The sequence below is a fragment of the Columba livia genome, chromosome 8 (assembly GCF_036013475.1).
Source record: "Columba livia isolate bColLiv1 breed racing homer chromosome 8, bColLiv1.pat.W.v2, whole genome shotgun sequence".
NCBI lineage: Eukaryota > Metazoa > Chordata > Aves > Columbiformes > Columbidae > Columba > Columba livia.
This window is the reverse complement of record NC_088609.1, coordinates 14238009-14263340: the sequence shown is the minus strand read 5'-3', so window position 1 is coordinate 14263340 and position 25332 is coordinate 14238009. Positions and strand designations below refer to the sequence as shown.

General features: G+C 40.0%; 2 protein-coding genes across 5 annotated transcripts; both read right to left on the bottom strand.

Moving 5' to 3' along the window:
• Positions 1-1269: 1269 nt before the first annotated feature.
• NDC1 (NDC1 transmembrane nucleoporin) lies at positions 1270-18316 on the bottom strand. 3 transcript variants are annotated; one of them, XM_065072107.1, is made up of 18 exons: positions 18166-18316; positions 17966-18086; positions 16666-16767; positions 16161-16335; positions 15533-15671; positions 14090-14198; positions 12804-12855; positions 12108-12240; positions 10164-10256; positions 8786-8867; positions 7755-7910; positions 6428-6682; positions 6174-6292; positions 5909-5959; positions 4770-4833; positions 3511-3611; positions 2411-2571; positions 1270-1531 (listed from the first exon to the last, which is right to left on the bottom strand). In XM_065072107.1, exons 1-18 carry the CDS (start codon positions 18208-18210, stop codon positions 1468-1470), a joined length of 2022 nt encoding a protein of 673 aa, XP_064928179.1. In that variant the 5' UTR covers positions 18211-18316; the 3' UTR covers positions 1270-1467. The 3 variants fall into 3 exon arrangements, with proteins under 3 accessions (XP_064928179.1, XP_064928180.1, XP_064928181.1); XM_065072108.1 differs by lacking the exon at positions 16666-16767; XM_065072109.1 differs by lacking the exon at positions 18166-18316 and having other exon boundaries at positions 17847-17986.
• Positions 18317-18639: 323 nt separating this feature from the next.
• On the bottom strand, positions 18640-24913 carry YIPF1 (Yip1 domain family member 1). 2 transcript variants are annotated; one of them, XM_005498876.3, is made up of 9 exons: positions 24644-24913; positions 23432-23595; positions 22552-22632; positions 22357-22444; positions 22103-22219; positions 20965-21131; positions 20470-20652; positions 19478-19570; positions 18640-18891 (listed from the first exon to the last, which is right to left on the bottom strand). In XM_005498876.3, exons 1-9 carry the CDS (start codon positions 24672-24674, stop codon positions 18859-18861), a joined length of 957 nt encoding a protein of 318 aa, XP_005498933.1. In that variant the 5' UTR covers positions 24675-24913; the 3' UTR covers positions 18640-18858. The 2 variants fall into 2 exon arrangements, with proteins under 2 accessions (XP_005498933.1, XP_005498934.1); XM_005498877.4 differs by having other exon boundaries at positions 23432-23565; positions 24644-24886.
• Between the last annotated feature and the right edge of the window lie 419 nt (positions 24914-25332).

Genomic DNA, 25332 nt, shown 5'->3' with positions numbered 1-25332 from the left:
AGCAAATTAAGTTACTTAGTAAGGCAGACAGGCATAGGGCTTTGACATAATGGTCAAACCTGTGGTAGAAGTTAAGCCAGGGAAACTTAAAAGACTTTGTGCTTAACCTTTAAATATAATGAAAGGCATTTGCTGTAAGCCACCTCAATGCAAAAGGAACAACAGAGTTCTAATTTCTGCTATCACATCTAACATTTGCAATGCCCGCGTTACAAGGAAACTACATGTCTTTTGTCCTGAGGAAAGCAATGGGCAGGTCTCCTTGTAGGTTTGGGAGTTGCTTTTACCCAAACCTTACAGGCCCCCTAAGAATTATTACTACACAACCATCCACCATCAGCTGATCAATTCGTCACACCAACATAGCTGACACCATGACCATCCTCAGATCTTAGGTCTCCTAGCAAAAAAAACCCAACCAAAATCCCATAGGACTAACAGCACTGAAGAGAAAGGAAAGAAAATTCTCTACATTTTGTAACCCCTTAACATACTAAATTCATTTGCGAGGAAGTTACAGTAAGGTACTGCAGCTACATCTAAGCTCTTCAAACATGTTTTCTAGTGTAGACATCACAATAATTGGATTTAGTTTAAAAATTCAGTAGTTAATTTTTAAACAATTTGGAAAGGTTCACTTCCAGATAAAAAGCTTAAAAAAAAAAGCTTTTAAAAAGTCATGTTTTTCACCAGAAGCTACACATAATGTATATTATTTTAAAAGAGCTGGATATACTGCAAACATCCTTCCTATCCCCCTTAACAGAAAGCTGTTGACATAAACTTTAATTCATAATACCATAACCTGGAGTTTTATCAAATGCAGTAGTGTTTCCTGTATGCTTCAGCGTAGATCAGAACTTAGTTTCCTAGGTCACCTTAAAGATAAAACCCAAGCTGCTGGGCTTTTCAAGCAGTATTTGTGCCTTAACAATGCCTTTCTGCACACCCATTTCACTCTGAAGGAACATCTCCATCATACAGAAGAATAGCATGTTTTATTCCTGGGCACATCTGTTTCCTACTCTTAAAGCACTCACTTCATCTGCACTAAAAGTGTTATCAATTAAATTTATGAAACACTGAGGCACACTAAGTATCTACAGAAATCTCTACTCGGCCCTTTAACAGAAAAGGGTAGGAAAGGAATACAGAGTAAAAAACAGTGACGGATCTGAGTGGCAAAATGATAATCTCAAATAGCACAGTCTTATGGAAAATAAGAACTGACACTTTCTCATTTGTAAATGATATTAAAAGAATGCAAGATGAATTTTTAGAAAAGTTTTATTATACAAAAGAAGATCCAAACCCAGAAGAGCCCTTCTACAGCTCTACAGTTTTGTTCTGTGACTTGTACTTCCATATGCTTTTCCAAAGAGCCAAGATAAAAAGGCTCATTACTCCCACTTTCTTCTTACCAGGAGTGTTGAAAAAAACAAATGTAGCTCCATCAAAATCTGTTATTTATTCTTTGTATTCCAAGAATTGCTGAAGTCTTTTCTTATGTTCTGCAGACACTTGCACTGCACTAAAAACAACAAATGCAGAACATAAGATTTTACATTAAATGCAATACACCACCAAAAAAAAAGCCTCATGCCAAAATTAAGTATAAATTGAAATCAACAACTGCACTGAAGCTAAATTTTACAAAACCCAGATGTATGAAAAACCTATATTCCAAGAAAAAGACAAAAAAAAGGTATATTAACTCTTAAAACTGTCAGTTCTTACCTTCAACAGCTTCTACTACTAAAAGACACCAGTCTCAAGAAACCTGGTTTATTTCCTTACCTTTAAACACACACAAGCAATTGTTTAACTTGCAAGACTGACTTAAGTAAGAAAGAATCTCTCAAAAGGCTCTCTCCTTGTAACCAGCACTTCCAAACTGAGTAACATTTCATCTCCACAGAGAGAGATGGGCTGATACTGCAGGAAGTTTCAGTCCCAAATATTCAGAGGCCAAGTATGAAAGTCTGCTTGCTGCAGCAGTGGCTGAGCAAGAGCCACCAGACAACCAAGCAGCAAGGGAATTTGATTATTTGGAGTCTTCATAGGATTCTCAGCATTCTCTCCCTACAGAACAGACAATTGTCTCTAGTTGATTTACTTTCTTTTCAACAGCTAAGATTTACTAAACAAGGGTTATTCATGGACTGCTTAAAAGCTTATGAAAAGTCACTAAGAAAAGTTGCTCAGAAATCTACGAATAATAAGTTTCTAAGGGGGACCATATATCTACACAAGGATTTTTTTAAGGTTCCACAAATCAAATACTACTAAGATACCATGTTAGAATAATGACCTGAAGGGATTTTTTCACAAACTTCCTTTTTCACAGGTCCTACAATAACGTTAATCAAAACTAAATTTAGCAAGCAATCAATCATGAAAAAGTTCTTACTTTAAGTGTTCTCCAAAGACAGTAGTTATCCGGTACAGTGCTGTTTTCAGAGATGCTCTAAGTGCAAATCGCAGTGTTTTGTAGGATGTGTCCACCAGACTTCCCGAAATCCTGGGGGGTTTGCTAGAAACATGAGGCAGTTTGAAATGTCTGTCTACAACCTGATTGAGGAGAAACATAAATGAACTTGTTTCATTTGTTCAGTTATTACATAGTGTAACCAGCAACATGTTTATGTCAAATAAAGCAAAATGAAAGTTCAAGTTCAGAAATGCCAACAAGACGCACAAAAATGTTTTGGTAACTGAGCTTAACCTTGCATTTCCTGGCCATCAACTCAACACAGAACCAAGTTCTGTGAAATAAGATTCTCTGTTAATGAGTCTTAGATGCTAAGCACAGCACACACTGCAGCAGGAATACAATTCTGTCCTGAGGGTATCGTTTCCTTTTTCTTCCTCCCCCACCCCCCGCCTGGTGCCTGTTATTGGAATAGATGACTTACAATGAAGAACTTTAATAACCTCTAAATTCTTTCCAAGAATCTCCATTAAGGCAGTGTAAAATGATTATGGCAATAGAACGTGCAAAGGATTGGAAAGAAATCTGGATTTAAAAAAAAATAATCCATATTATACAAACATCAGTAATTTGAGAGTGATGTCTTAGGAGACAAACACCACACAGATAACATCTGCTGTGACTTGCAATATCTCCAAGTGCTCCAGGTTGCATTAGGAATTGTGTACAGCCAAATAAATATTAAGTCCTAACTACGCACAAAATACAGTATAATTGCTGCATCCCTGAAATAAGGTCTTTTAACTGAGCACATAGTACCTTTTTCTTTTTTAATTAAGCATTCAATTAAAACCATGCTTTCTACTCCTACATTTTAAAAACCTAACTCAGTTTTTATTTGCTTTTTCTTAACTCACATAGTGGCAACTGTTTTATTTAGATTAACTGCAGAGGAGAAGCCATGTACAGTGGTAGCAGCTTGAATGTTTTGACTAGTCAGCAAGGTCAAAATATAACATGAACAAAACTCCTCTTCTCTTAAAGTTGTTCTGCAATAAGGAAAATGTAACAGTTTTTACCTCCTGAAGAGTCAGTAAAGTATTGAGGATGGCTGGCAGGGCGGTTTGGACAACTCCAAAGTGGTCTTCAGTAAAGGAGGCTGCTACCAAGTGTGACAGACCTTTAAAAAAAATAAGTTTGCTGTAATTACTGAATTCTCAACTTCTGAAGTGTTAACAAAGATCATGGTTTTGCCTGAATATTCTACTAGTGTGGTAGAATTCTTCAGGACTTGCTGCAGGCAGTGACCTCAGCTTTGGCTTGCTTCAGGACTAAACCGGTCACCGGTTTGACAGATGTACAATAGTTTGACGTTGGTAAGGCAAGAGAGATCACATATAAACCCCTTTTTCCACTGCTCTGATCAGAGGTGTACCTGACATCAACCAAAAGACAAGACCTATTTCACAATTCTTCTGGTCATACACAAACATTTCCAGATCACTTAACTTTCTTTGTTCAGCTTTTATGAGGAGAGCTCTACTTTTGCAGGAAACCTTAGTTTAGTTTTGAAGCCCTTCTCAGATTACTTATCATATTTTAAAAAATTCCAGACTAGCCCTCTGCCCTTAGTTAAAACACAAATGGTATCTTTTGCTTTTCTGTAAATTGTGAATCCCCTCTCCTGACTCTGTACATCCCAACGCATCCCCTTCAATCTGACACAGCCTGGCATATCTGCCCATAAAACATATAATCTAGGAAGAAAGATGACCTTTTGCACAGACAAATCTAATAAAAGGTTCTATCAACACTGGTATTTGCTCATTACTTTGAAACAAACAAGAAAATCCTGTAGCACAACCACATACTGTCATTGTTCTTTTAGTTCTCTGCAGACCACCTTTTTCCATTTATTTGTTAAGTTCCTACCCGAGTGCCTCCTTCCCTCAACTCTTTGTGATTAACAAAGAAGGACTCAGAGCCTTTAGTCAGAAAAACTGTTGTAAAGAGACATCAAATCTATTACTGAAAAATAAAAAAATGTAAAAGTGATACACGTGGGAGAGAAGCAACAGAAATCAGGTTTAGGAATCTCTACCAAATGTCTGCAGAACATAAACCAAGAGATCTCACATGGAATCTCAAAACTAACGAGCGTATTAGACCTTTATGCATGTTGGTATCTGAAATGCAGTCGGGTTTTTGTCAAAACAGATTCAAAGATTTTTCTTCCATTACATTTATAAAGGACAGAGCCCCAGAAACCTGGAACTGGATCCTTTTAGTTGTAGTTTCATGAGCCAGAGCAGATCACCTGGGAATAGAAACTGCTCACCTTCCAAAGCCCAGATGTGCATTTGGGCATCAGAGAAGATAGCTTGGATGGAGGCTTCTGGGTGCTGAGAAGAAATCAAAGCATTCCAAGTTCACTTTATAAATAATATCACCAAAATTGCAGGTTTCAATTATGGTATCACACATTTGACAGGGTCATATCCCTTCCCTCCAAAGACACCTTTGAGGCTGACAGATCTCAGGCAATACCCAAAAAAAAATGGATCTTTTAAGAAGCTAAAATTCTTTTTGGACAGGAGCTGCCCACAAAGCTATAGCTACAGTTAGGACTTGAAGAAAATAAAGTATATTAGCTAATAACTAGCTTTCAATAGCTAAATGAACAACACAATTCCCCTACGCCTATTTCATGATGTTGCTTGCCTCAGTCTCTGCTCCAGACTATAACTGATCAGAAAACACTGCTCTAAGTTGAAGCATAAACCATTATCACATACACAGAAAAGATCTGCATATAAAAATATGATCTCTACTTGCAGGAAACATTTAAATCCCTGAAAACCAAAGACCTAAAGTAGAGGGGGATGCTTCTGTAAAATGTAACTGAGTTATTGTTCAATTATGATAAAAGAAATACCCAGTTGTTTTTCTGTGTAAACACTATGCAAATTTAGTTTAAGTTTTTGAGTTCACCTGGAAAGTAGTAGTAACATGAAATATCACCAGTATTTCCTAAGGAGAAATTCCCAACATTCTAGCTGCCGCTTCTCCCACAAAGGAAAACTATAAAGAATTTATTTGGTACAGTGGCTTAACAAAAAGCAGTTAACTGAATTATAAAATGAACTAGAAGCTGTGCCATCTTGGAATTACTATACTAAGACAATTGCATTTAAGTTCTCGGTTTCATTTTACTAGTATATGACACTTCAAACAAAACACAGTTTATAATCAGGCGAGTTTAAAGTAATAGTATTATTCTTTTTTATGCAGGTATGGGATAATTCTCTGTGAAACTCACAGTTTGTACAATGTTGCACTTATGGAAAACCTTAGATTAAAAGAAAGGTTTTAGAACTGTTACTATATGCAAAAGGTATATAGTATCACAGCAAAACCCATATGCTCATGCATTTACAGTCCATGTTGCTCAGTCGCAAAATATAAGATCAGGATTACCTTGCTGAAGAAATACATTATCAGCGCTCGTTTTGACAAGAAGTTTTTTATCTGGAAAGAAACAAAAGATTAAATATAATCGGTATTTATCTGAAGGTATGTACAGTTGGCCCTCCTCAACCCTTCCCACAGTGTAAAGGGATTGAGGGCTGGGGAGAAGGATTTTTGTCATGTAAGCTGATTGGAGAAGGAGGTATTAATTACCAAGAACGGTAAGTTCTTTCAGAAGTGAGAACACCTATCTGTACTGCAACTTTTACTCTACCTGTTCTTGCTTGTTCTGAAGCCACGTGTAAACAAAGCTTGGCTGTACCACCTTACTGCCAGTTCTTGCAGCAGAGAGCATTGGGAAGGATTCATGGTGGGAACCATTCATTTGCAGCTCTACAAGAGAAATACAATATCTTTAGGAAAACTCCGGCTGCTGGCACTTTAATCCTCAAGATACAGATTTCTGTTGACACAGCTACTACACTCATGACTACAAGGCTAAAACCAGTGCTGGGGGAAAATCTCTACCTGAACCCAATGTCCACAGCTTCGGTCCCCCTCTCCTGAGGTGAGGACTTTGGACTGATCCATGCCAAGGAGAGTTTACATCCAACATTCCCGTCTTGCAATTTAAAGCAGGTGAGCTGAAAGGTGAACCAACATCAGATCCAGGCGATGCCTTTAAATGCATTACAGATGATTTAACCAGTGAAGACATGGAGGCTCTGGGAAGGATATTAGACCTCTGTGACTGGAAAGACACATCTTCTGTCACAACGCCTCCTAAGGACAAAGGACACACTGCATGAAGACAAACAGTATAGCACGCATGAAATAAGAGAGGGGTTTGTTATTTGACTGCTGTTTCAACAACCTCTCTATCATTAGAGGTTTTATTAAAATACATTGTTTCCACTGTGGTCTTGCAAAGAAGTAAACATCAGCATGAGCATGCAGTGTTTTAGAAGTTCATCAGTTTGAGAATAGCAAGTGATAAGAAGGATGCCTGTGGATTTATTTTTCTCCTTTTGCTAGCTGGCATTACTACACTCTGCTATATATCTACATAAAGTGTGCTTTTCGGATAAAGTACTAGAAAAAAATTTAATGACAGAAGAAAGGCAATTCTTTCTGGTCCTGCTGGGTATGTAAGACAAGACATAACAGTCGCAAAATCCAAGGAGCTGCAGCACTAGAAGAAATTAACCTCTGATGTACGAACAGTCTCCTGCTGTTCCCAGGACACTTGTATCCTGGGCACCGGCTGCAGGGGTTCCATAACCTGGCACCTCTTGGGCCAACGCAGCGCTGCTACCAGGAATGATGCCCAAGTCTGGTGTGCAAAACACCTGAAATGCTCGCAGGCTCCACACAGCTCAACAGTCAGATTGGCTTTTCTTATTCTACAGTAGTATCAGCAAATCACACAAACATATTCGGTGTCCCCACAACAACAAAACAATAACTTTACCATCTTCAACTAATCATAAGAGCAACTACACAAATCACAAAGTATCTCTTGGCAAGACTTACATTCTCCCTGTAACTAGGTTCAACCACTTACTAATACTGTAATATTTAGACTTAATACATGCAAGTGTAGAAAAAACACTGTATTGAACATAACATCACGCAAAGTAAGCAAACCGAGTAAACATGATCTTTCCAAGTTTTTTAGTTACTTTGAGACTACTTCAACAAGAATACCTAAAATGAAACTGGGGGAGAGACGTTTTTATTCACAGAAAACCCTGTGACTCATTTTCCTCCTACAACTTAATTGAGACTAATGTACCTGTGTAATGTATCAGCACTTCCATGGTTCACAAACTATTACGAGCATTTCCTCGCATACCTGGAGTCTGTGGAGCTACTTTCAGCTCTCCTGCTGGCTGCTTTGCTCTCCCATTTGCTGCTGCAGCTTCCTGCTGTGCCATCAGCCTCTGGGTCAGATCGCTCAGAAGACTCAAACACTCCCTTGATATCGCAGTCCAGTTGTGCGGGTGCCCACCTAGCAATATGCAAACAAAAAGGAAATGTAGTACGTACGTACAACCCAGCTGCTCACTCTTGTATCTATTCTGACAGTGCCCATGTGGTCTCAGTATAAGCTTCAAAAATTATAGTACCACTTCATTTCTAAAAATACATACAGTGTATTTGCACCGTGACAGTTTATTTACTGTGAGGAAGATGAAAACATGGACAGATTCTATCCTCCTGTCAATGGATAACTCTAAAAAGGACTTGCTAAGCAAGTAAGAAAAACATGCAGTTCAGCACAGCAAATCTGAAATCACTGAACAACTAAAATGAAAAAAGTAATATAAATGGTGACAGTAAACAGTTTTGAACTAGTACAAATGCTAGAATTCCTGATGAGGTATAACAAAAAGTTTCTGGAGGCTTTTAAGCAGTTTTAATTTACTTTCTCTGCCATATCTTTGTACATAGCAAAAGCCTCGAATGCTAATTGAAATTAGAGCCACTGTTTGCTTTCACAGCTCTAGTGGTGACTCACTATTTATGCTTGATTTCACCTCACATCGGAACACCACGTTTTCAAACCCATCTGTTGGATTATTCAGTTGTGACTATTTGACTGGTGGAGTCAAGAGGACCCTGCTTTCAGTACCCCAAGACCTGTGTTCCCTCATGGCTGTCACTTAAACAACAGGCACCAGAATTTGTTGAGTTTAGTAGATGAAACTATACAAATATAGATAATCGAGCATCCTCTTGGAAAAGGCATCATAGGGATACTTTCACTTACGAGGCCTTCTGGCTTATGTAGCATGCATCAGAGCACTAAATAACTTGTAAAAGCACTTGATTAACACTTAAAAAAAAAAAAAAATATCAAGACAAGATAGTTTCTATAGTTACCTGGTTGACTAAGACTAAAGACTTCCTGTCGCCGAATAGGAGAATACTGGGAAAGTAACATCAAGTCTTGTAAGGCTAAAAACTAGGAAAAAAGGAAAGTGTTTTAGTAAATGCAAAGTCTAATGGATTTTTTTACAAAATGTAGTTATCCATACAAAAGCAATCCCTAACAAAGAGTGAGTTCACACAGACTAAAAGCAGCCATGTAACAGAAGAAGAAAGAAGACAAATGACTGCAGACATCCCTAAGCCCACTCTGCATGGGGCTGCTGAGTTCATAAGAGCTTCAGAGAAATTGACTGATAAGTTGTTTCTTCGGAGTTAAAGACGACCTAACATCATTTTTATCTTAACAACTAACAGTTCTGATAGAAAGAACCTAAGAAGCAAAAAAGTCTAAGGAAGGAATTCTTCTTGCAAGCCAGAGCTCAACTACGCAGTACGCCATACAGCACTGGACCTAATACTGCTGTTTCATGCAATTCAGTAGTTCAATGTGGCAAACCAAAAATAACCAGATTTCTCAAACTATACAAGACCCAATTATAAATTAGACACTTTAGTAACAACTGAGATTACAAATCAGACTTCATCTACCTCTAACTGTGCTGTGCTCAACTCTTCCCCACCCATCCTTTGAAAATGCAGCAAAGCTTAAAAAAGGATCCAAATGGATTGCAGCCTGTTATATCTCCAGTCCTATCGGAGATCTGTAAAGTCAGTAAATGCGGATTTTGCATGTGCAGAAGACTATTCTTATCTTTATGTATATAATAATTCTATGGGGTCTCCAATTTCTAAGTATTATAATCAGTAAATCCCATTAATGATTACCATAGTCAGACCAAAATTACTCTTCTCACAGATTTTAAGTAGCTTTTTACTATTGTATTTTTTAAAAAAGAAATTCAACTTCCAACATGCATATGGAAACAATTTAAGTTCAAGAGAGAACACACAGATAAGAACTCAAATATAAGCGGCAGGGGCCAAAGTGTTAATAGTATACAAAGGTTTGATAAAACACCTGCTTATCTGACAAGACTTGAATGAGTTAAACAAAAAAAAGAATGTCACTAACCTGTTGGTTTTGCAGAGTACAGACTGATATACTTAAGCTGCAGACAAACAGATCTTACCTCGAACTAAATGAGTCTATTTTCAGCTCAAAGTAACGCTGTGCTGAGCACCAGCAGATGTCACTACTGAACAAATTTTCACCATGAAGCGTAACTGCCTCTTCCAGTTCTCTGAAGCAGCTTTCTAAAGAACTATCACCTCAGCTAAAATAACCGGAACCTTGAGGATCTGATTGCACACTTTGAGAAACAACTCCTCAGCACACACCTGGCTGGTAAGATGGTGAGAATGCAATTACCTTTATAATGAGGGGAGGGTTGCTGTTTAAAATTTTAGGCAGGCACTGGTCTGTCTCCTCAGCAAAAGTTGGCTGGATAGGAAAATGATGTGTCTAAATACAAACATCAGAAGTTGTGTTATACAGAGCAAAATACTATAAAACCTTATGAAAGACTCCACCTGAGCTGTTATTTGTCAGATGAATGATGAACTACAAAAGCACATATCCCATCACTTCAAGTTTCTCTTAACAGGCTTGGAATTTCTAACACAGAAACAAAAAAGGCTTTACTTCTTATGTTTAAAATTGAGAAATCTTAGAAAATCCATCTATCTGTATCTTCAAGTGCCTTCCATGTACCTATATAATTCACAGCTGGGGCATCCTATCATTATGAAAATAAATTCCTCTAGCCACATACCCATGGAAAAACCTAGTGACACCATCCAGAAACAAGACAGAAATCAAAACTGTAATGTCATCTTTAGCCACTCCAGTGAAGAACTCGGGGTTCTTTTACCAAATAATAAAAGATTTAGTACCAGCTACTAACACTATATAGATATTTACCAACAGCTTTGGAAGTTTTGTAGCTCATTAAAAAAATAATTATGTGGACAAACCCATCTTCTGTTCAACAGTCAAAAGGGCAAGGTCCATTTTATACCTTCAGAGCTGGACGTTTGCCTTGCATAGCTTTACAAGCAGTACAATAATTACAGACCTTGACAGACAGTGTTCACTAGTGCTTCAGGTATTAATATTATCCTTTGAAAAAGGTTGTTCCCACCTCAGAGCTGCTGTTGGTAGATTCTGATGCATCATTACATCAGTTACACTTGATTCATTGTCAACCTTTTCTCCACGCAGCCACAACAACTAGACCTTTTTAATTAAAGCTAACACTCCAACAAGCACTCTATGCCATTTCATCCCCTAAGAGTGTTTTGCCAGGATTTAAACCTCATTTTTTTCCTACTAATCTGCAGTCTAGTAATGTTTTAAAAAAGAAAAAACCATCAGGTTAGATGAACAAGCTTTTTCCTCTGTTCTCACAAGAAATATCTGGATTAGTCAACAAAGATCAAGTCTTCCCAAATTCTTTGTTGGCAGGACTTTTTTTTTTTTTCCTCTTCAATCATGCTCTCACATTTATTCTAATACAATTCATTACATATTTAAACAGCCTTTTTTAGTCATATCTATTTGTGACTTTACAACTGAAGGAAAAAGCACAAGTGTCTTAATTCTTAAGATTGCTTGAAGTCCATATTAATACTGCAGCCTGAATTAAATTAACATGTCTCAGCTTTGGAGAATTGTGTACTTTGATGGTTTGCTTAAGTTTGACATTTCTAGAACTCAGCTTACAGAAAATTTACAGTATTTTGTTCTCTTTCCTATTGTGAAGTTGGATTGGGAGCTATACGGTTTCTGGATATTATCTTCCCACATAACCTGTGGCTGTTTGTCACAAGTCTTCAGCTAGTCTCATACTCAAATCCAAAATCATTGCTTGGAAACACATACAGACACCAAATTAGTAAATTCTGCCAGACACAAATAGACCCTGCACTGGCTCATCTGTCTTTACACCAGACGAGATCAATGAACATGGTACAGAGGTCAAGAAACACAACGTGGTTCCGTGTTATGGTGGCCCCAACAGCACCTGCAAGGATTTAGCATCAAACATGAAGAGGAGAAGGGGGATATGGAAACAGAAGAAGCGGAGTAAGAAAAGGAACATTGCTGTAAACCTGTTAATTTTGTAAACAGCATTGGTTTGTGTTATAGGGAAACTGAAGGTCAGTTAATGCCCAGGCCTATTATCTGTGATGTTATGCTTTGAAAATTCAAGAATTCATAGTAAGTTACTTCCTAGTAAAACTGCTTTTGAAAAGTAAGAATTATCTATGAAACACTGATGTTACATCTTTAGCACCGCCACTGAGTACTAACCTCTGTAGCATAGATTCTGAAGAGTGACCACGCAATGTACCAGGTAATCAGAAGAAATACACCACATAACCAGGCATGGTAAAACAAGGAGAGATCCAATAAGCCAGTCAGGGTGTCAAGAGGATGCAATTTACTGCAAAATAAAAGAAGACATAAGTATTATTATTATGAAAAATGTCTATAGCAAGCTGTTACAGTAACAAAAATTTCAAGAATAAAATTGCATTCTTTGCAAAACCAGTTTCTTAAATGTGTTTGAGATACCATTTATTTAATTTTTCAGTAATTGTGATGAAGCGAAGAAAAATAAATAACGAAATTTAGGAAAAGAAATACGAAACACAGTTTTCGTCAATTAAGATATTAAGGTTCCATTTTCCCTATTTAAAAACAAATGGCAGCCATATAAAAACAAAGATATGCCCCCCTAAAACACAGAAAACTCATGTATGTGATTTGGAGAGATCAGTCTTCGTAATACTTTTAGGACTTAGAGAGATGAAGGAAACTGAGAGGATTTCTTAATGACTGTCTACAAGGGGAGGTTGGGTCTGTTTGGATCCGTTTCAGAAGAACCCAACGGTCCCCACATTCTATGTGGGAGGTGAGGAACCAAAGAACCACCAGCTAAACTGGACTTCTGCAGCCCAGGGAGCTGTCAGCAATACTCTCCTGCAAGGTTTCAGCACAACCCACCTGTCTGGATGAAGATCCATCGTGGTGCTTATCCACATCTTTGGGATATAACCTAGGGTATAAAAAAGAAACACTGAAAAATACAACACTGCAAAACACATCATAATAGACCAAAAAGATGACAAAAGTACAATGCACGTGTAGAGAGGAGACTGGGCTTGTAACATCCATACACTGGGAAAAAACCTGCATTTGTTTTGTCTTTCTTTTGTTGTTGTTGTTGTTGGGGTTGTTTTTGTTTTGTTTTTTAAGAAATATAAGCAAGAGAATGAAAAAAAGGCTTCAGGCCAGCAACTACACACTGAGAGATGTGAGAGCGGCAAACCTTATCTTTTATTGCCAGCTTCTCAGCATTGAGTCATTTGTGCTTCCTCACTTACAAAAGAGGGTTAATAGTCATTTAATGTTCATTTTCACTACAGCTCAGGCAGCAGATTGTGCTTTTAAAGACTTAATGGAAACTGATATAGAACCACCACACCTCTAATTTATCCCCTAATGCTAAGGAAGTAGAGATAATTCTGGCATATTTTGACATCATTTAGGTGGATAACTACAACCATAATGTTAAAAAAATCCTGATTTTCAGGAAGTTCAGTGCAATCACCTCCATCAGCACAGATTTTCATTTTACCACAGTTTTAAAGGCCAAACTTCATTTTCTTATGGCAGGGAGCCATACTGCCTTTGTCCCCCCAGCTTTCTCCAAATAATATAAAGGACACTTGCGAATCAATCCAAAGTGCTAATTTTTACTTTAAAAACAGTGAAAATATAGCAGTATTACATATGGTGAAGTCATGTCCGCTGCTGGTATGTCAAATTCAGCTTCATGACATTTTATTTCCAATACCAGGCAATGGAAGGAACAGTCCAAGGCATGAGATGTTTATCCATGTTAAAAGTACTTGGGAATATTTAATACAGACCAAGTTAGAAACTATTATTCCCCACTCCCTTCTCTTTAGAATCCGTCATCTTAGAATGTTACCAGCTAGACAATAAATTCCTATAGAATATGTTAATCCTTTGGAGAAAAGACATTTCTCACATGCTAAATGAGCTTCTGTGAGGCTGTAAGAATTGCCATCACATAAATACTATATAAATATCACTGTACAAACCTTGTACCTTTTCTTACTGTTTTAGAGAGGTGCGAGATCTCTTTATTTGTTTAAACAAGTCTACGTAAGTTGCCTGGAAGGCTGAAAAATAGCATAACAGGCTGATTAAAGATAGTTTTCAAAATACAGGAATTAAAAAAGGAGAATTTCAGGAACCCTTACCAAAAAAGTAATATGTGGCACAGAAGTTTCTAACGAAATACAGTGACTCTACACAACTGTGTTTAACCAGGAGAGGCAAAGATCTTCTGAAACGCAAGTACTTGTATTGCTAAAAAGAAAAATAGTTTAGTATTCCACATTCAAGAACAAATTAATAAAATGGAAAAGAAAAAAAAAGATACTTGAAAACCTGAAGTCTAGACAAATTAAAAAGAAAATAGGCAATAGGGCAATTCCAAAGTGTCACAGCTACTATTTTTTCTGTCATTTCATAATCACCTCTAGTTCTCATCCCTCTTCCTACTTGTGACAGTATGAAAATGGAGGGTGGGGTAAATTGACTCTATAGACAGGGGAACAAACTAGAAGAATGTTGCCTAATGCAAAATAAACAATAAAAAAGGCATATTTAATCTTCTAGATTTCATTTAGATTAGAAGTGTTCCATTAAAATAGGGAAAATTCAGACAAGCATGTGTTACAGGGTCAATAATCCTCCAGGCAGCAAAATCAGTGTAAAACTGACACCCTTCTCCATTCAACCAAATTATATATCTTTCCAAATAACCAAAGCGACCCATGTGACACTACATGCAAATGAAACCAAAATTATTTAATTTTTTACTTGAGTAAATTGCATTAAAAAAATGAGGGAAGGAGGAATTAACAGTATTCAAATAATAGAATTTTTTAAAATACTATAACTACAGCATTGCCAAAATGATGCTTGGTTTGCTGACAAACTAAATGGTCATGACTTAAAATGTTTTCCACTAATACAAATAATTTTAGCTAAAGTTACCTTTGGCCAAATTGGTTGGACTTTATACATCTGGGAATCAGACAAAGCTGATGGCTGCTGCGAGGCTACAGCAACACAGGAAGTATTTGCAGGACGATATTACACAAGCCATCCCTCACCATCGGGACAGATTTCTGTAGAACTGCTGGAGTCCCCGCCAGGGAAACTGACAAAATTTCAGTTTTCATAGCACTGCACACACGAACAGGCTTTGGATGTTGAGCTTTACACAAGATTTAACGTGCTATTTAGACTTTAAATTACCTGGTACCCAGTTACAACTGATAATATGCTTCTTCTCAGGTTTCTCAACTTTTAGGTGACCCTTGTTGTCAGTTCCTGAGGTTAATATTCAGTTTATACAATTCATTTCCTGCAACAGCCCAGCTCAGCCGGCTTTTAATATGCATCAGTGGAGCATAAATTGTATAGTCAGAGCATCCCAGATTTCTGTGTTCATTTCAAAGCAGGAAGGAGGATGATGAACTCTCCGGGCATTTAAAGCAGATTGTACACTTCATCTACTAAGGAAAGCCTGCCAACAGACAGCTGCTACTGGCATATTCAAAAATATAACAATCAAGGCACTTTTTTTTGTTTACTTAGACATGTCTATCTGCAAAGGTGTTTAAACCACTTACCTGTATGATTGGAAACGGCAAATAATTCATATTGTTAATAAGATACAAAAGACTATAACTGTATCCCATGAAAGCTCCACAGAGTAGAAAAAAGAGGTGATATTCATTTAGGCACATCTGAGGAACAGCATCATCTAGGCTAAAATAGAAAGCTTAGAATTAATTCTGAGTTTAAAAAAAAAAAAAAAGTCATTCTAGCCTTAGGAGGTTCAAATCAAAAGCTTGATTTTACTTTCCTGATCAGTACACATTATGATTTCTCAATAAGTTTTTCTAAAGCAGGAGTCCCACCACCTATTTTTGTGATTTAGGCAAGAGGATGCTTCCACTATTTATTAAGTGTATCACATTAACCCCAAGACCAAGACTTATTTCAAGTGACAACCAATTTGCCATCATTCAACTTGCCATTAAGAATTCCGGCAATCTAGTTTTTCTGGCCCAGTTATTTCTCTGTGCATTGTAACATTTAAAAGGAGAGTATTTCCTATCCTTTAATAAAGGATATCAACTTTTTTTTTAATAGTACTCAGATTTTAGGTTTTTTGTTTGAAAGAAGCCACCAGTAAATAAATTTAGCAACAGAAGTTCTTTGCATAATTTATCTTTAATACAAACAAATAATTACCTTTCTGAAGGCATGCAGGGCACAGCAAGAAACTGGAACTTCCCTTTTGTCATAACTGCAGCGCACCAAGCAACCAACATTCCCATTACAGCATGGACAACTGAATGGATAACTTGCTGAGGGTGAAATATTTTTCCTATCAGTGCTAATCGAGAGCATGGTATTGATGGCACAACTGTAAATAAAAGCCAAAAGTGAAAGTTCATTTCTTATTAATAAAATCCTCCATTAGAAAAAAAAATAAAGCCATTGTCGCCAAAGAACTTTTCACAGTTGGCATCAGTCACAGAGTGATCAAGAAACCAATGAAGCGGCTCAGCTAAGAGCATCTCAGCCACGAGGTAAGCAGGAACCTGGAGTGATTTCCTTGAAAACAAGCTCTGTGTATTGTCTATGTTAATTTAGAAGAAAATCTATCAATGTTCAGCACACTGAATGTAAATACAAATCTCTTTAAATGGTCTTCCTATTTAATTCAAGTATCACAGCAATTCACATAACTCACCTGCATAAAATTCGGCGTTGAAGACGCTTATTACTAGTATCACCACAGACATAAGGAGGATACAAAAGATGACATAGGAAGTATATAAATCATTCAAAGAATCTAAAATTTAAAAAATACTATTATTGTTTCAAGACTGCACAACAGTGACACATTAAGTAACAGAAAAGAACACTTAAGCAGTTCACAATAATCCACTAAGTGCATAAAGGGGAATCGCGTTCAATAGACTTTGTAATCTCACACCGGACCTGCTCAGCTGCACAACTTTTCTGCATAAAAGCTTTTTTAAATTTCATAGACAATACTTTACACCCTTATAATTGGTTTTCTCACAAGCGATTTGAACGATTACACTATGGCTGAACTAACAGAGCTTTCTTTCACTTAAGGAAAGCTGTAACCATACAGCCACATTTAAAAAGTAAAAAATTCCTTATGAAGTGAATTGCTTTCAATTGATTCTTTTGGGCTTTTATATTTTCAAAGGGGGAAAGAAATCAAGTCTCTCTGCCCAGAGCAGCTACACAATCACAGGTATCAAGCTTCCATTCAAACACATCTTAATTTTCTGTGTGTGCACTTGAAGGGAAGCTATTCTCACCACACAGAGCAGCTGTTTCAGGAACTTCTCTTGTGATTCGATGCACCAAAGTCAGAGGAAACTTGAGCTCGTTATGCAAACAGCAGCTGCACAGGGCGGAAAGTGGAAATGTGTCCAAGTGCTCAGACACTAGGACAGTGACAAGTGTCAGACAACTAAGTCACTTAACCTATTTTTTTCCCTGAAGGATACACTTACATGAACTTGCAACAGTTATTTCTACCTAGGGAGCATTCATAGAATGTCCTGTGTTGGAAGGGACCCACCAGGATCATCAAGCCCAACTCCTGTCCCTGCACAGAACAACCCCACAGTTCACACCATGTATCTGAAGGCATTGTGGCTTAGCACTATGGCATCGCATTATGGCTATTATGGTCATAAGTAACAGGAAAACTTATATTTTAAAGCCTAAAGACCATTCAGAAACACACAAAGTAGAACCCTAACTCAACGCCATAGTCAGTTCCCATTATCTGAAAGGGAGCCCAAAGCCACAGGTAGGGGAAAAACCCCAAATACAAACACGTGACTGTAAAATTACCAAAAAAAGAAAAAAAAAGAAAACAAAATACACCTTTTAAAGTCACAACTTGTCAAGTTATAAACGGAACTAAGTATTAATATCGGGTCACTTGATGTAACAAAGCACTTAAATCCCAGCCGTGATCGCGGGGGGAAGGCCGGAGCACCTACTGGAGATCCAGCGCAGCGGGTGGAAGGGGTCCAGGCCGCTCAGCACGACGAAGGCCGCGGTGCAGACGGGCAGCAGCAGCACGGACCAGGCCACGGCGGCCGCCACCCTCCAGCCCAGCACCTGCGGGAAGCGCAGCGTGAGAGGCCGCGGGCGACGGGGAGAACCGGGACCCGCCGCCTCCAAGAGGCCCCGCACTCACCTGGCGGAGCAGCACCCGCTGCGGGGCCGCCCCCGCCGCCTCCATGGCCGCGGCCGCCGCCGTTCAAAGTCTCCGCCGCCCGCCGGCCGCCTCCGCCGGCCTCACGCTACTTCCGCCGGGCGGTCAGTAGCCAATAGAAGGAGCGCCAGACACACTTGCCCCGCCCCCCCGAGTGGAGTGACTACAAGTCCCGGCGTGCCCCGCCGTGGCGGCCCTGCACAACCCGCGGGCCCGGCCTCACCGCCGCGCCCGGGAAGCGTGACACAGCCCCACGGGAGGGCGAGCGTTGCTGAGGGGGGAGAACGCGGGAGCGGCCTTGAGGGGGGGTTGGGCTCGGGGCTGCACGGAGGTGGTTCAACTGTAACCCAAAACAATCCTGTCTCACTTCCCGCTGGCTTCACAGCTCTTGTCAAACCCCTCGGCAGCCTTGAAAGAGAAGTGGACGTTTCATGCACAGAACAAAAAAATCTCAGATCATTTTCAGAATACTTTATTCGGAAGAAAAGTAGTGTGGTGAGCATAGACGAAATTTAAAAAACAAAAACAGCTGCAAAGGATTAGGGATCAACAGTTCATTCAACTGATGGAACCAGTCAGTCTCCAATGGGACAGCGCTGTCCTTTCTTCTACAAAAAACTACCCCTGTTCTTGCAGTTCCCATGTTCTTCAGCGAAAAAAGAATCTAAAATGCAATTACTGTACAGATGGAGAAACAGGCGTTGTAACCTGAAAGAGACAAATAACTCCTTTGAGTATCATGGCTCCTCACCATAACCAGAGAATGCAACAGGGCACATATTTATATCCAAGTACTAAAATTCATTACTATCATATTGAATCTTAATAGGCACCTGGGACGAGAAACTGATTTTGCAGGAGGAAAGCTTCTAAAATTGATCTGCATGATTCAATTGTGTCACAGCCAGTAACTTCTTACCATCACTATTGCTAAGCATACTAGGGCTTATTTTTTTTTTCTTTATAAAATCGAATATAACTTCTAGTCAGTAAATACTCTGATCGCCACATGCACACTGGCGTTGGTGTACTGGCAGAGTATATGTGTGTTTCATCACCAAGAGTAAACCTCAAAGAAAAGAAAGATAACGTGTTTGTTCCTCAGAGTCTTTTATGCTTTTATGGCTCTACTTAAAACTCACAACTGTAAGAAAAGTTAATAAATTGTATTTATACATAGGTGGCACTTGGCAAAAATCGGTCTGTTCAACCCTTTTCCACTCACCATAGTGATGGGGAAAAGTCTGAAGATGTCTGTGATGATTACAGAAGAAAGTTTAGATTGGCTTCTTACCTTACTTACTGACTTTGTTATTACTGTTGTTCCATTGTGAGCAGGGATAATAGGTGCAGGAAAATCCACTTCAGGGGCATCAAAAAAGTACGCCTACATTATTACAGAGGAGAAAAAGGCTGTTCAGAGAGAAACAAACAGTTCTGCCTCAGCTCCTCCTTGCTACACCCACCGTTCACCAGGTACAAACACAGCACTGAAATGGCGAATTTGGGTATTTTCTGGGTTTACTAGATTACAAACAATTAAAATAGCACCCTAAACTGTACTTTTAAGTACAGCGGCAGCACAGGCCTTTGAAAAAGACCTGTGCTGGAAAGGACTGGATTGCAGACATGTATCTGACTTCTTTAACTGCTGAAGCCCCAGGCCCCCTCCAGTGCTGGAAGCCCCGCTGCAGTCAGCTGCACATCTCCTGCTGACACAAGAGCTGCGTGTTGCCTTCACCCCCCTGCATGCAGAGCTGCAGGGAACCAAATCCATCTACTCTGGAGCCTGGATTATATCACTCTACCTACCGTAACACAGAGGCAAAAACTAAAGTTCTCATCATTATGTATTTCAGTAGAGTGAGGGTCTTCTGTTTTCATAATGCTGATATTTTGCTAAGTTCTAGCAGGTTTAAATTTCATACATAACACTCATGAGCACACACTATATATTGAACATTTAATCATTTTAAAGGATTAACTAAGCACAGTACTCATTGGGATAAGCTATGATTGGATACTGCTGATACTATGATGAATTCCAGATGAATTAGACTGTTCTGTGAGTGATTTTGCACTAAAGACCTTAATTATTGAGTTTGTTACTGGTGCTGTCAGATTGGGAGCAATTGTTGCCATGTTTGAAATAATTGGAACTTCTACTTTGGAGTTTTCAGAAGTACTATTTCTTTCTTTCTTAAGAAAGATTTTCCAGCAACCAGCCAACACCTCCTTCCCCGCTCCATAACACGTCACCAGTGCCAGGTCAAGGCAGCATCGTACCAAACAGCCGACAGACAGCAGGGCATGGAGCAGAATGATGGTCCCCACGGTTGCCAGCGCGATCCTCCGGTTGTCATCTCGGACCGCGGGCCAAAAGGTCATCACCAAAACAGAGCCCGAAAGGCACAGGGAGAACATCATCAGGACCCAGCGTACCACCCTTTCTGGAATGATCCATAACATCTGTAAAAAGGAGGAAAGAGATGGTGTGAAACAACGATTCATTTATTTAATGCATTGTTCTGTGACATTTCATCACTTCCAGCCAATTTGCACACAAATTAACTCACGCCTTATCTGATATGTCTCTGTTATTTGAGGAAAGAATAACAGCAATAGCAGGGATGAGCTTCCCTCCTGGACGTGACAAGATGATGTGCCCAGTCCCCAAGATTTTGACTAACAGGAACAATATTACAAGCAATAGCAAAGTTTCTGAACCAGGACCTTTTTGCAGGGCATTTAGTAGGGGTGCACTCTTTAGGCCATACGTACCGCTGTGGGGATGTAGACAAAGAGGGAGTAGCCATATACACACACTATCTCCAAGAACGAGTAGGACACAATGTTCATAACTTTACTGTTCCTCCACATCAGGAATCCCCAGAGAGCAAGGGGAACGAGCCAAGCGTACGCATAAATCGTTGTTGCTGCTATGGATACTGGAAATATGACAAAAGGTTTCACATTTTAATTAGAATACCAGCCAGAATCAAACATGTAGAAGTATTTAGCCTAAAAACTAGAAAGCTAGCTTTGAAGTTGGTTTCAATATATAGAGAACTTTGCATTTATGTCCAGTTTACACCTACTACTTTGCCCACACTTACAGTTAGTTTAAAAGTAATGACTCCTGAAAGTATTATCATGACATTTTAAATTTCATTATTACACCTGTGTACAAAATGCTGTCAGTTTCAGTGCGAAAGAAAGAACCACAGAGGAAAGAAAAACTTGGCTAAAAATAAAAAATCGGCTACTAACAGCTACTGAAAAATGAGAACAGAATGCAGACACAAATGTCAAATTTGAAATCATTCAAGTGACTGGATTCCCAAATGGCAGTGTTCTTCCAACACACAGCAGCCACATTCCTCTGCGGCGACGGCACTCCCTTCAAACTACAAGGACAAGTACAGACTATTGGCTCCACACTCCAAGTTCTTTGAGGAATATATCAGCTGAGAATCTTCTGCTTATTTTCGAGTTTGCCAGAAGGTAACAACTTCCAGCCCTCAGTAGGTGATACGAGTAATACTCTAATTCAGATATTGTCTGGCTGAGGTCTGCAGGCTCCTACGAGGCACCTACAAAAGCAGCACAGTGGCCACTGCTGGGCCTTCCCTCTCCATACATAGGGGCTTTCACTAAGGCTGAAAAATAACTGCTCTAATTACTCCTGCCTGCTCTACTAAAACCCTGTAGCTATTTTATGCTCTGGAGAAGTACAGCTCTGCCAGTTACAGCCCACTTTAAGGACTCGTTTCACATCTCTAAAAGTTTAAATAAAGCAATCGAAAGACTCCGCTAAATCAAAGCTGTGACCTGTTCTTACACTACTTCCCTAGTGCATTAAAAACCAAACAAACGCCAACAAAACCAACACTGAGGACTGCAGCAACTATTTACAAACCTTTCCTGAACTCGGGCACATAGTGGTATGTTGGTTTGCCCAGATGGATGAAGAAATTAGAGAGATTGCCACTAACTGCAATGGTAAAGACGAGTGTGGCACATATCCAAAAGGGACCTTAAAAACAAACAAACAAACAAAACAAGTTTAATAACAACTCCTCCACCCTCTTGTTTTTTAAGGTTAGCAAGTAAAAGGTAATACAAACTCATAACATTTGGTGCAGAAGAGAACTTCTCACACCTCGTACCTACCGTAAAGGTCAGGATTGCTGCGGATATACAGCCTCACAAAGTTCTTTCCTGGTACTGGGAAAACTGAACCTTTGATTCTGTCCAGGACCTATGGAAGCATACAGATTTGTCTGACTGAAGATGCAAAATGGAAAAAACCCCAATGTCTGGATAAGACACAGTTCAGCCAACAGTTCTCTGGAATGGAGAATTAACCTGGTACGTGTCCACATCAAAGAATGTCTGGTAGTAGTCAAATGTCCAGAAAGGGGCACTTTTCTTCTGTCCTGCAAGCAGCTGTATGGGGGGGAAAAGCAACATGAAAAATATTACAAGATGCAATTTATGTATTACTGGTTCATTAACATACTAGTTAAATTATTTCTGTACCCAGACTGGAAAAAAAAACCTAACAGGGCAACACTTCATTATTTGACCACTTCCCTTTCCTCATCTAATATTTGTTAGCGGCAGCTAGTCTTTGATCTCCCTGCAAGCAGAATAGTGGCCTGGGGTTCTAAGGAGCAGAATCACAATCCTTGGAGGTGTTCAAAAGGCATATAGATGAGGTTCTTAGGGACATGGTTTAGTGCTAGAGTCAGGTTAGGTTATGGTTGGAATTCATGATCTCAAGGGTCTCTTCCAACCGAAATGATTCTATGAGATCCTACACATGCCTTCATCAGCATCTCCAGTGTGATCGCCGACAGCTGCATTAGCTGAACCCTCCAGACAAGCCTTGCCCATTCCCAAGGTTCTTGCTCTCCTGACAGTCACCAGCCCCACAGCAGAACTGACAGAAACAAACACAGTGCTGGCTTTTCAGCTGCTGCTGTGCTTATCTCCTAGCACGTTTGCTTTGCTTAAATAGCTACCATCTCAGTTCCATTTCCTAGGTTGCAAGCCACAACAGCTGAAGAACCAATGCACATTTGCTTCTGCCAGTTCTGCTATTCAGAAAGTAACCTGTGACAGGGAAGAAGCAGAGTTTTAAGTCACCCAGCATGAATCCCTGGTGTCCTCTAGAAATACCTCAGTGTTGTCAGCACCATTTGTGTACATGCTGATAGAGGCACGGGAGGCGTAAGAATATTACCTCTGTTTTATCGGAGTCATCGGTCCCCAGTAACTCATCATCCTCTTCTCTCCCTGGCTCTTGCAGACGGCTACGCTGGTTCTTCGGGATTTGAACTGGCTCATCGATGCTTATTGTGGTAGCGCCAGGATTTGCTGCAAGCAAATTAGCTGCATCGTCAAATTCTGCAAATAAGTACATTACAAGAGAGGCATTGATCAAGCTAACAAAGTTTTTTGCTTTTGTGGCTCTAAAGAGTCCAGCACAGAGCCATAAGGATGATTAAGGGAGTGGAGCATCTCCCTTATGAGGAAAGGATGAAGGAGCTGGGTCTCTTTAGCTTGGAGAAGAGGAGACTGAGGGGGGACCTCATTCCTGTTTATAAATACATAACGGGTGTGTGTCATGAGGATGGAACCAGGCTCTTCTCAGTGACAGCCAATGATAAGACAAGAGGCAACAGGTATAAACTGGAACACAGAGGTTCCACTTAAACATGAGAAGAAACTTCTTCACAGTGAGGGTGACAGACACTGGAACAGGCTGCGGAGTCTCCTTCGCTGGACGAATTCAAAACCCGCCTGGACACCTTCCTGTGTAACCTCATCTGGGTGTTCCTGCTCCATGGGGGGATTGGACTGGATGATCTTTCAAGGTCCCTTCCAATCCCTAACATTCTGTGAAAAAAACTACTTTAAGACCCCTACACAGCCCAAGAAATGATAAATCACTAGTTTGGGTACATCAAATGTGATCTGTTTGTTAAAGCCCAGACTGACACAGATCAAGCTGAATGTTTATTTAGTTAACAATGTGAGGCCTTTCCTGCTAGTCTGCCTTGTGCAATGGAGCCTGCATCTCCTTCCTACTATGAGCCCCAGACAGACATGGGTAATATTAATCCTCTCATAAAACTGTATTTTTTTTCTTCAAGCCTAAATTTATTAATAATTATGCTTAAGTGAGCCTGAAACTACAGTCCATAACACATTAGGTGCTCTGCCTGCTTTCAGCTTTACCTTGCCATCAGAAAGGATTTCAGTCAACACAGGTAACACATTTTATTTCACCAACAGCACAACCCTATTGCAGGAAACCGGAGATATTCCTGCCACTACGGCAAAGCTTCACGGAAGCTTTTATTGGGAGGAACCCAAAGCAAAGCTCAGAAACGCTTCCAAACCTCTAACAGTTCGACCACTCCATCAGCTGGGCCCCAAACCTCACGTTTACCTTGAAATTTGAGGTCATCCGCAGCCGCCATTCACCCGCTGGGTCGAGGAGCACGTCCCCGAGGCCTTGAACCCTCCTGACACAGACCGGCTGGTCCCGTCCCAGCTGCCCCAGACCCGGAGAGGCTCCAGAACCTCCGGGCTCCACAGCCCAACCGCTCCCGGTAGTGGCCGCTGCGCTCCCTTAAAGGGACCGCAGGCTCTGCGCGGCGACAGCCAATCAGCGGCTCCGCTACTCCCCTCTCCTCCACGACCTCAGAATCATGCGGGCGACACTCGTTGCGCCAGCCAATCAGAGGCCACGCGGCGCTTCCTCGTCCGCCTCTGCCCGCCCCCTTAAAGGGCCCGCGGCGCCCGGGGAGGCCCTGGGGATGCACCGCCCCGGCGTTCTGAGCCGCACGGGGCAGGGGTTCCAGGAACGGGCAACGGCCGCTCCATATATACATACATAACACATTTACATTATATATGTAGATACAGGTTTTCATAGTCTATAATAAATGTATATTATATATGTTGATTTTTTTATATATATCTACATATTGGAGTATATATGTTTTGGGGTATCCTTCCAGCCCAAAGTGACAACTATGGGTGTGGAGCAGAGCACTGAAAGATGCAGAGCTGTAGGAACGGGACACACAAAATGCAAATGGCTGCATCAATCCGAAGGCCCAGTGTCAACACCAA

Bases quoted from the DNA above. Each gene is read 5' to 3' on its own strand.
- YIPF1 (XM_005498876.3), bottom strand. From the start codon at position 24,674: ATGGCGGCTGCGGATGACCTCAAATTTCAAG. The intron at 21,132-22,102 runs GTTTGTAAATAG...TCATATTTCCAG, and splicing joins TGTGCCCGAGTTCAGGAAAG to TATCCATAGCAGCAACAACG. The intron at 19,571-20,469 runs GTACGATGCTGC...GTAATAATGTAG, and splicing joins TGCTGTCTGTCGGCTGTTTG to GCGTACTTTTTTGATGCCCC.
- NDC1 (XM_065072107.1), bottom strand. From the start codon at position 18,210: ATGGAGGCGGCGGGGGCGGCCCCGCAGCGGGTGCTGCTCCGCCAG. The intron at 10,257-12,107 runs GTTAGTACTCAG...GTTTGTATTTAG, and splicing joins TCAGAATCTATGCTACAGAG to ACACATCATTTTCCTATCCA. The intron at 8,868-10,163 runs GTAATTGCATTC...CTTTTTTCCTAG, and splicing joins ACCCTCCCCTCATTATAAAG to TTTTTAGCCTTACAAGACTT.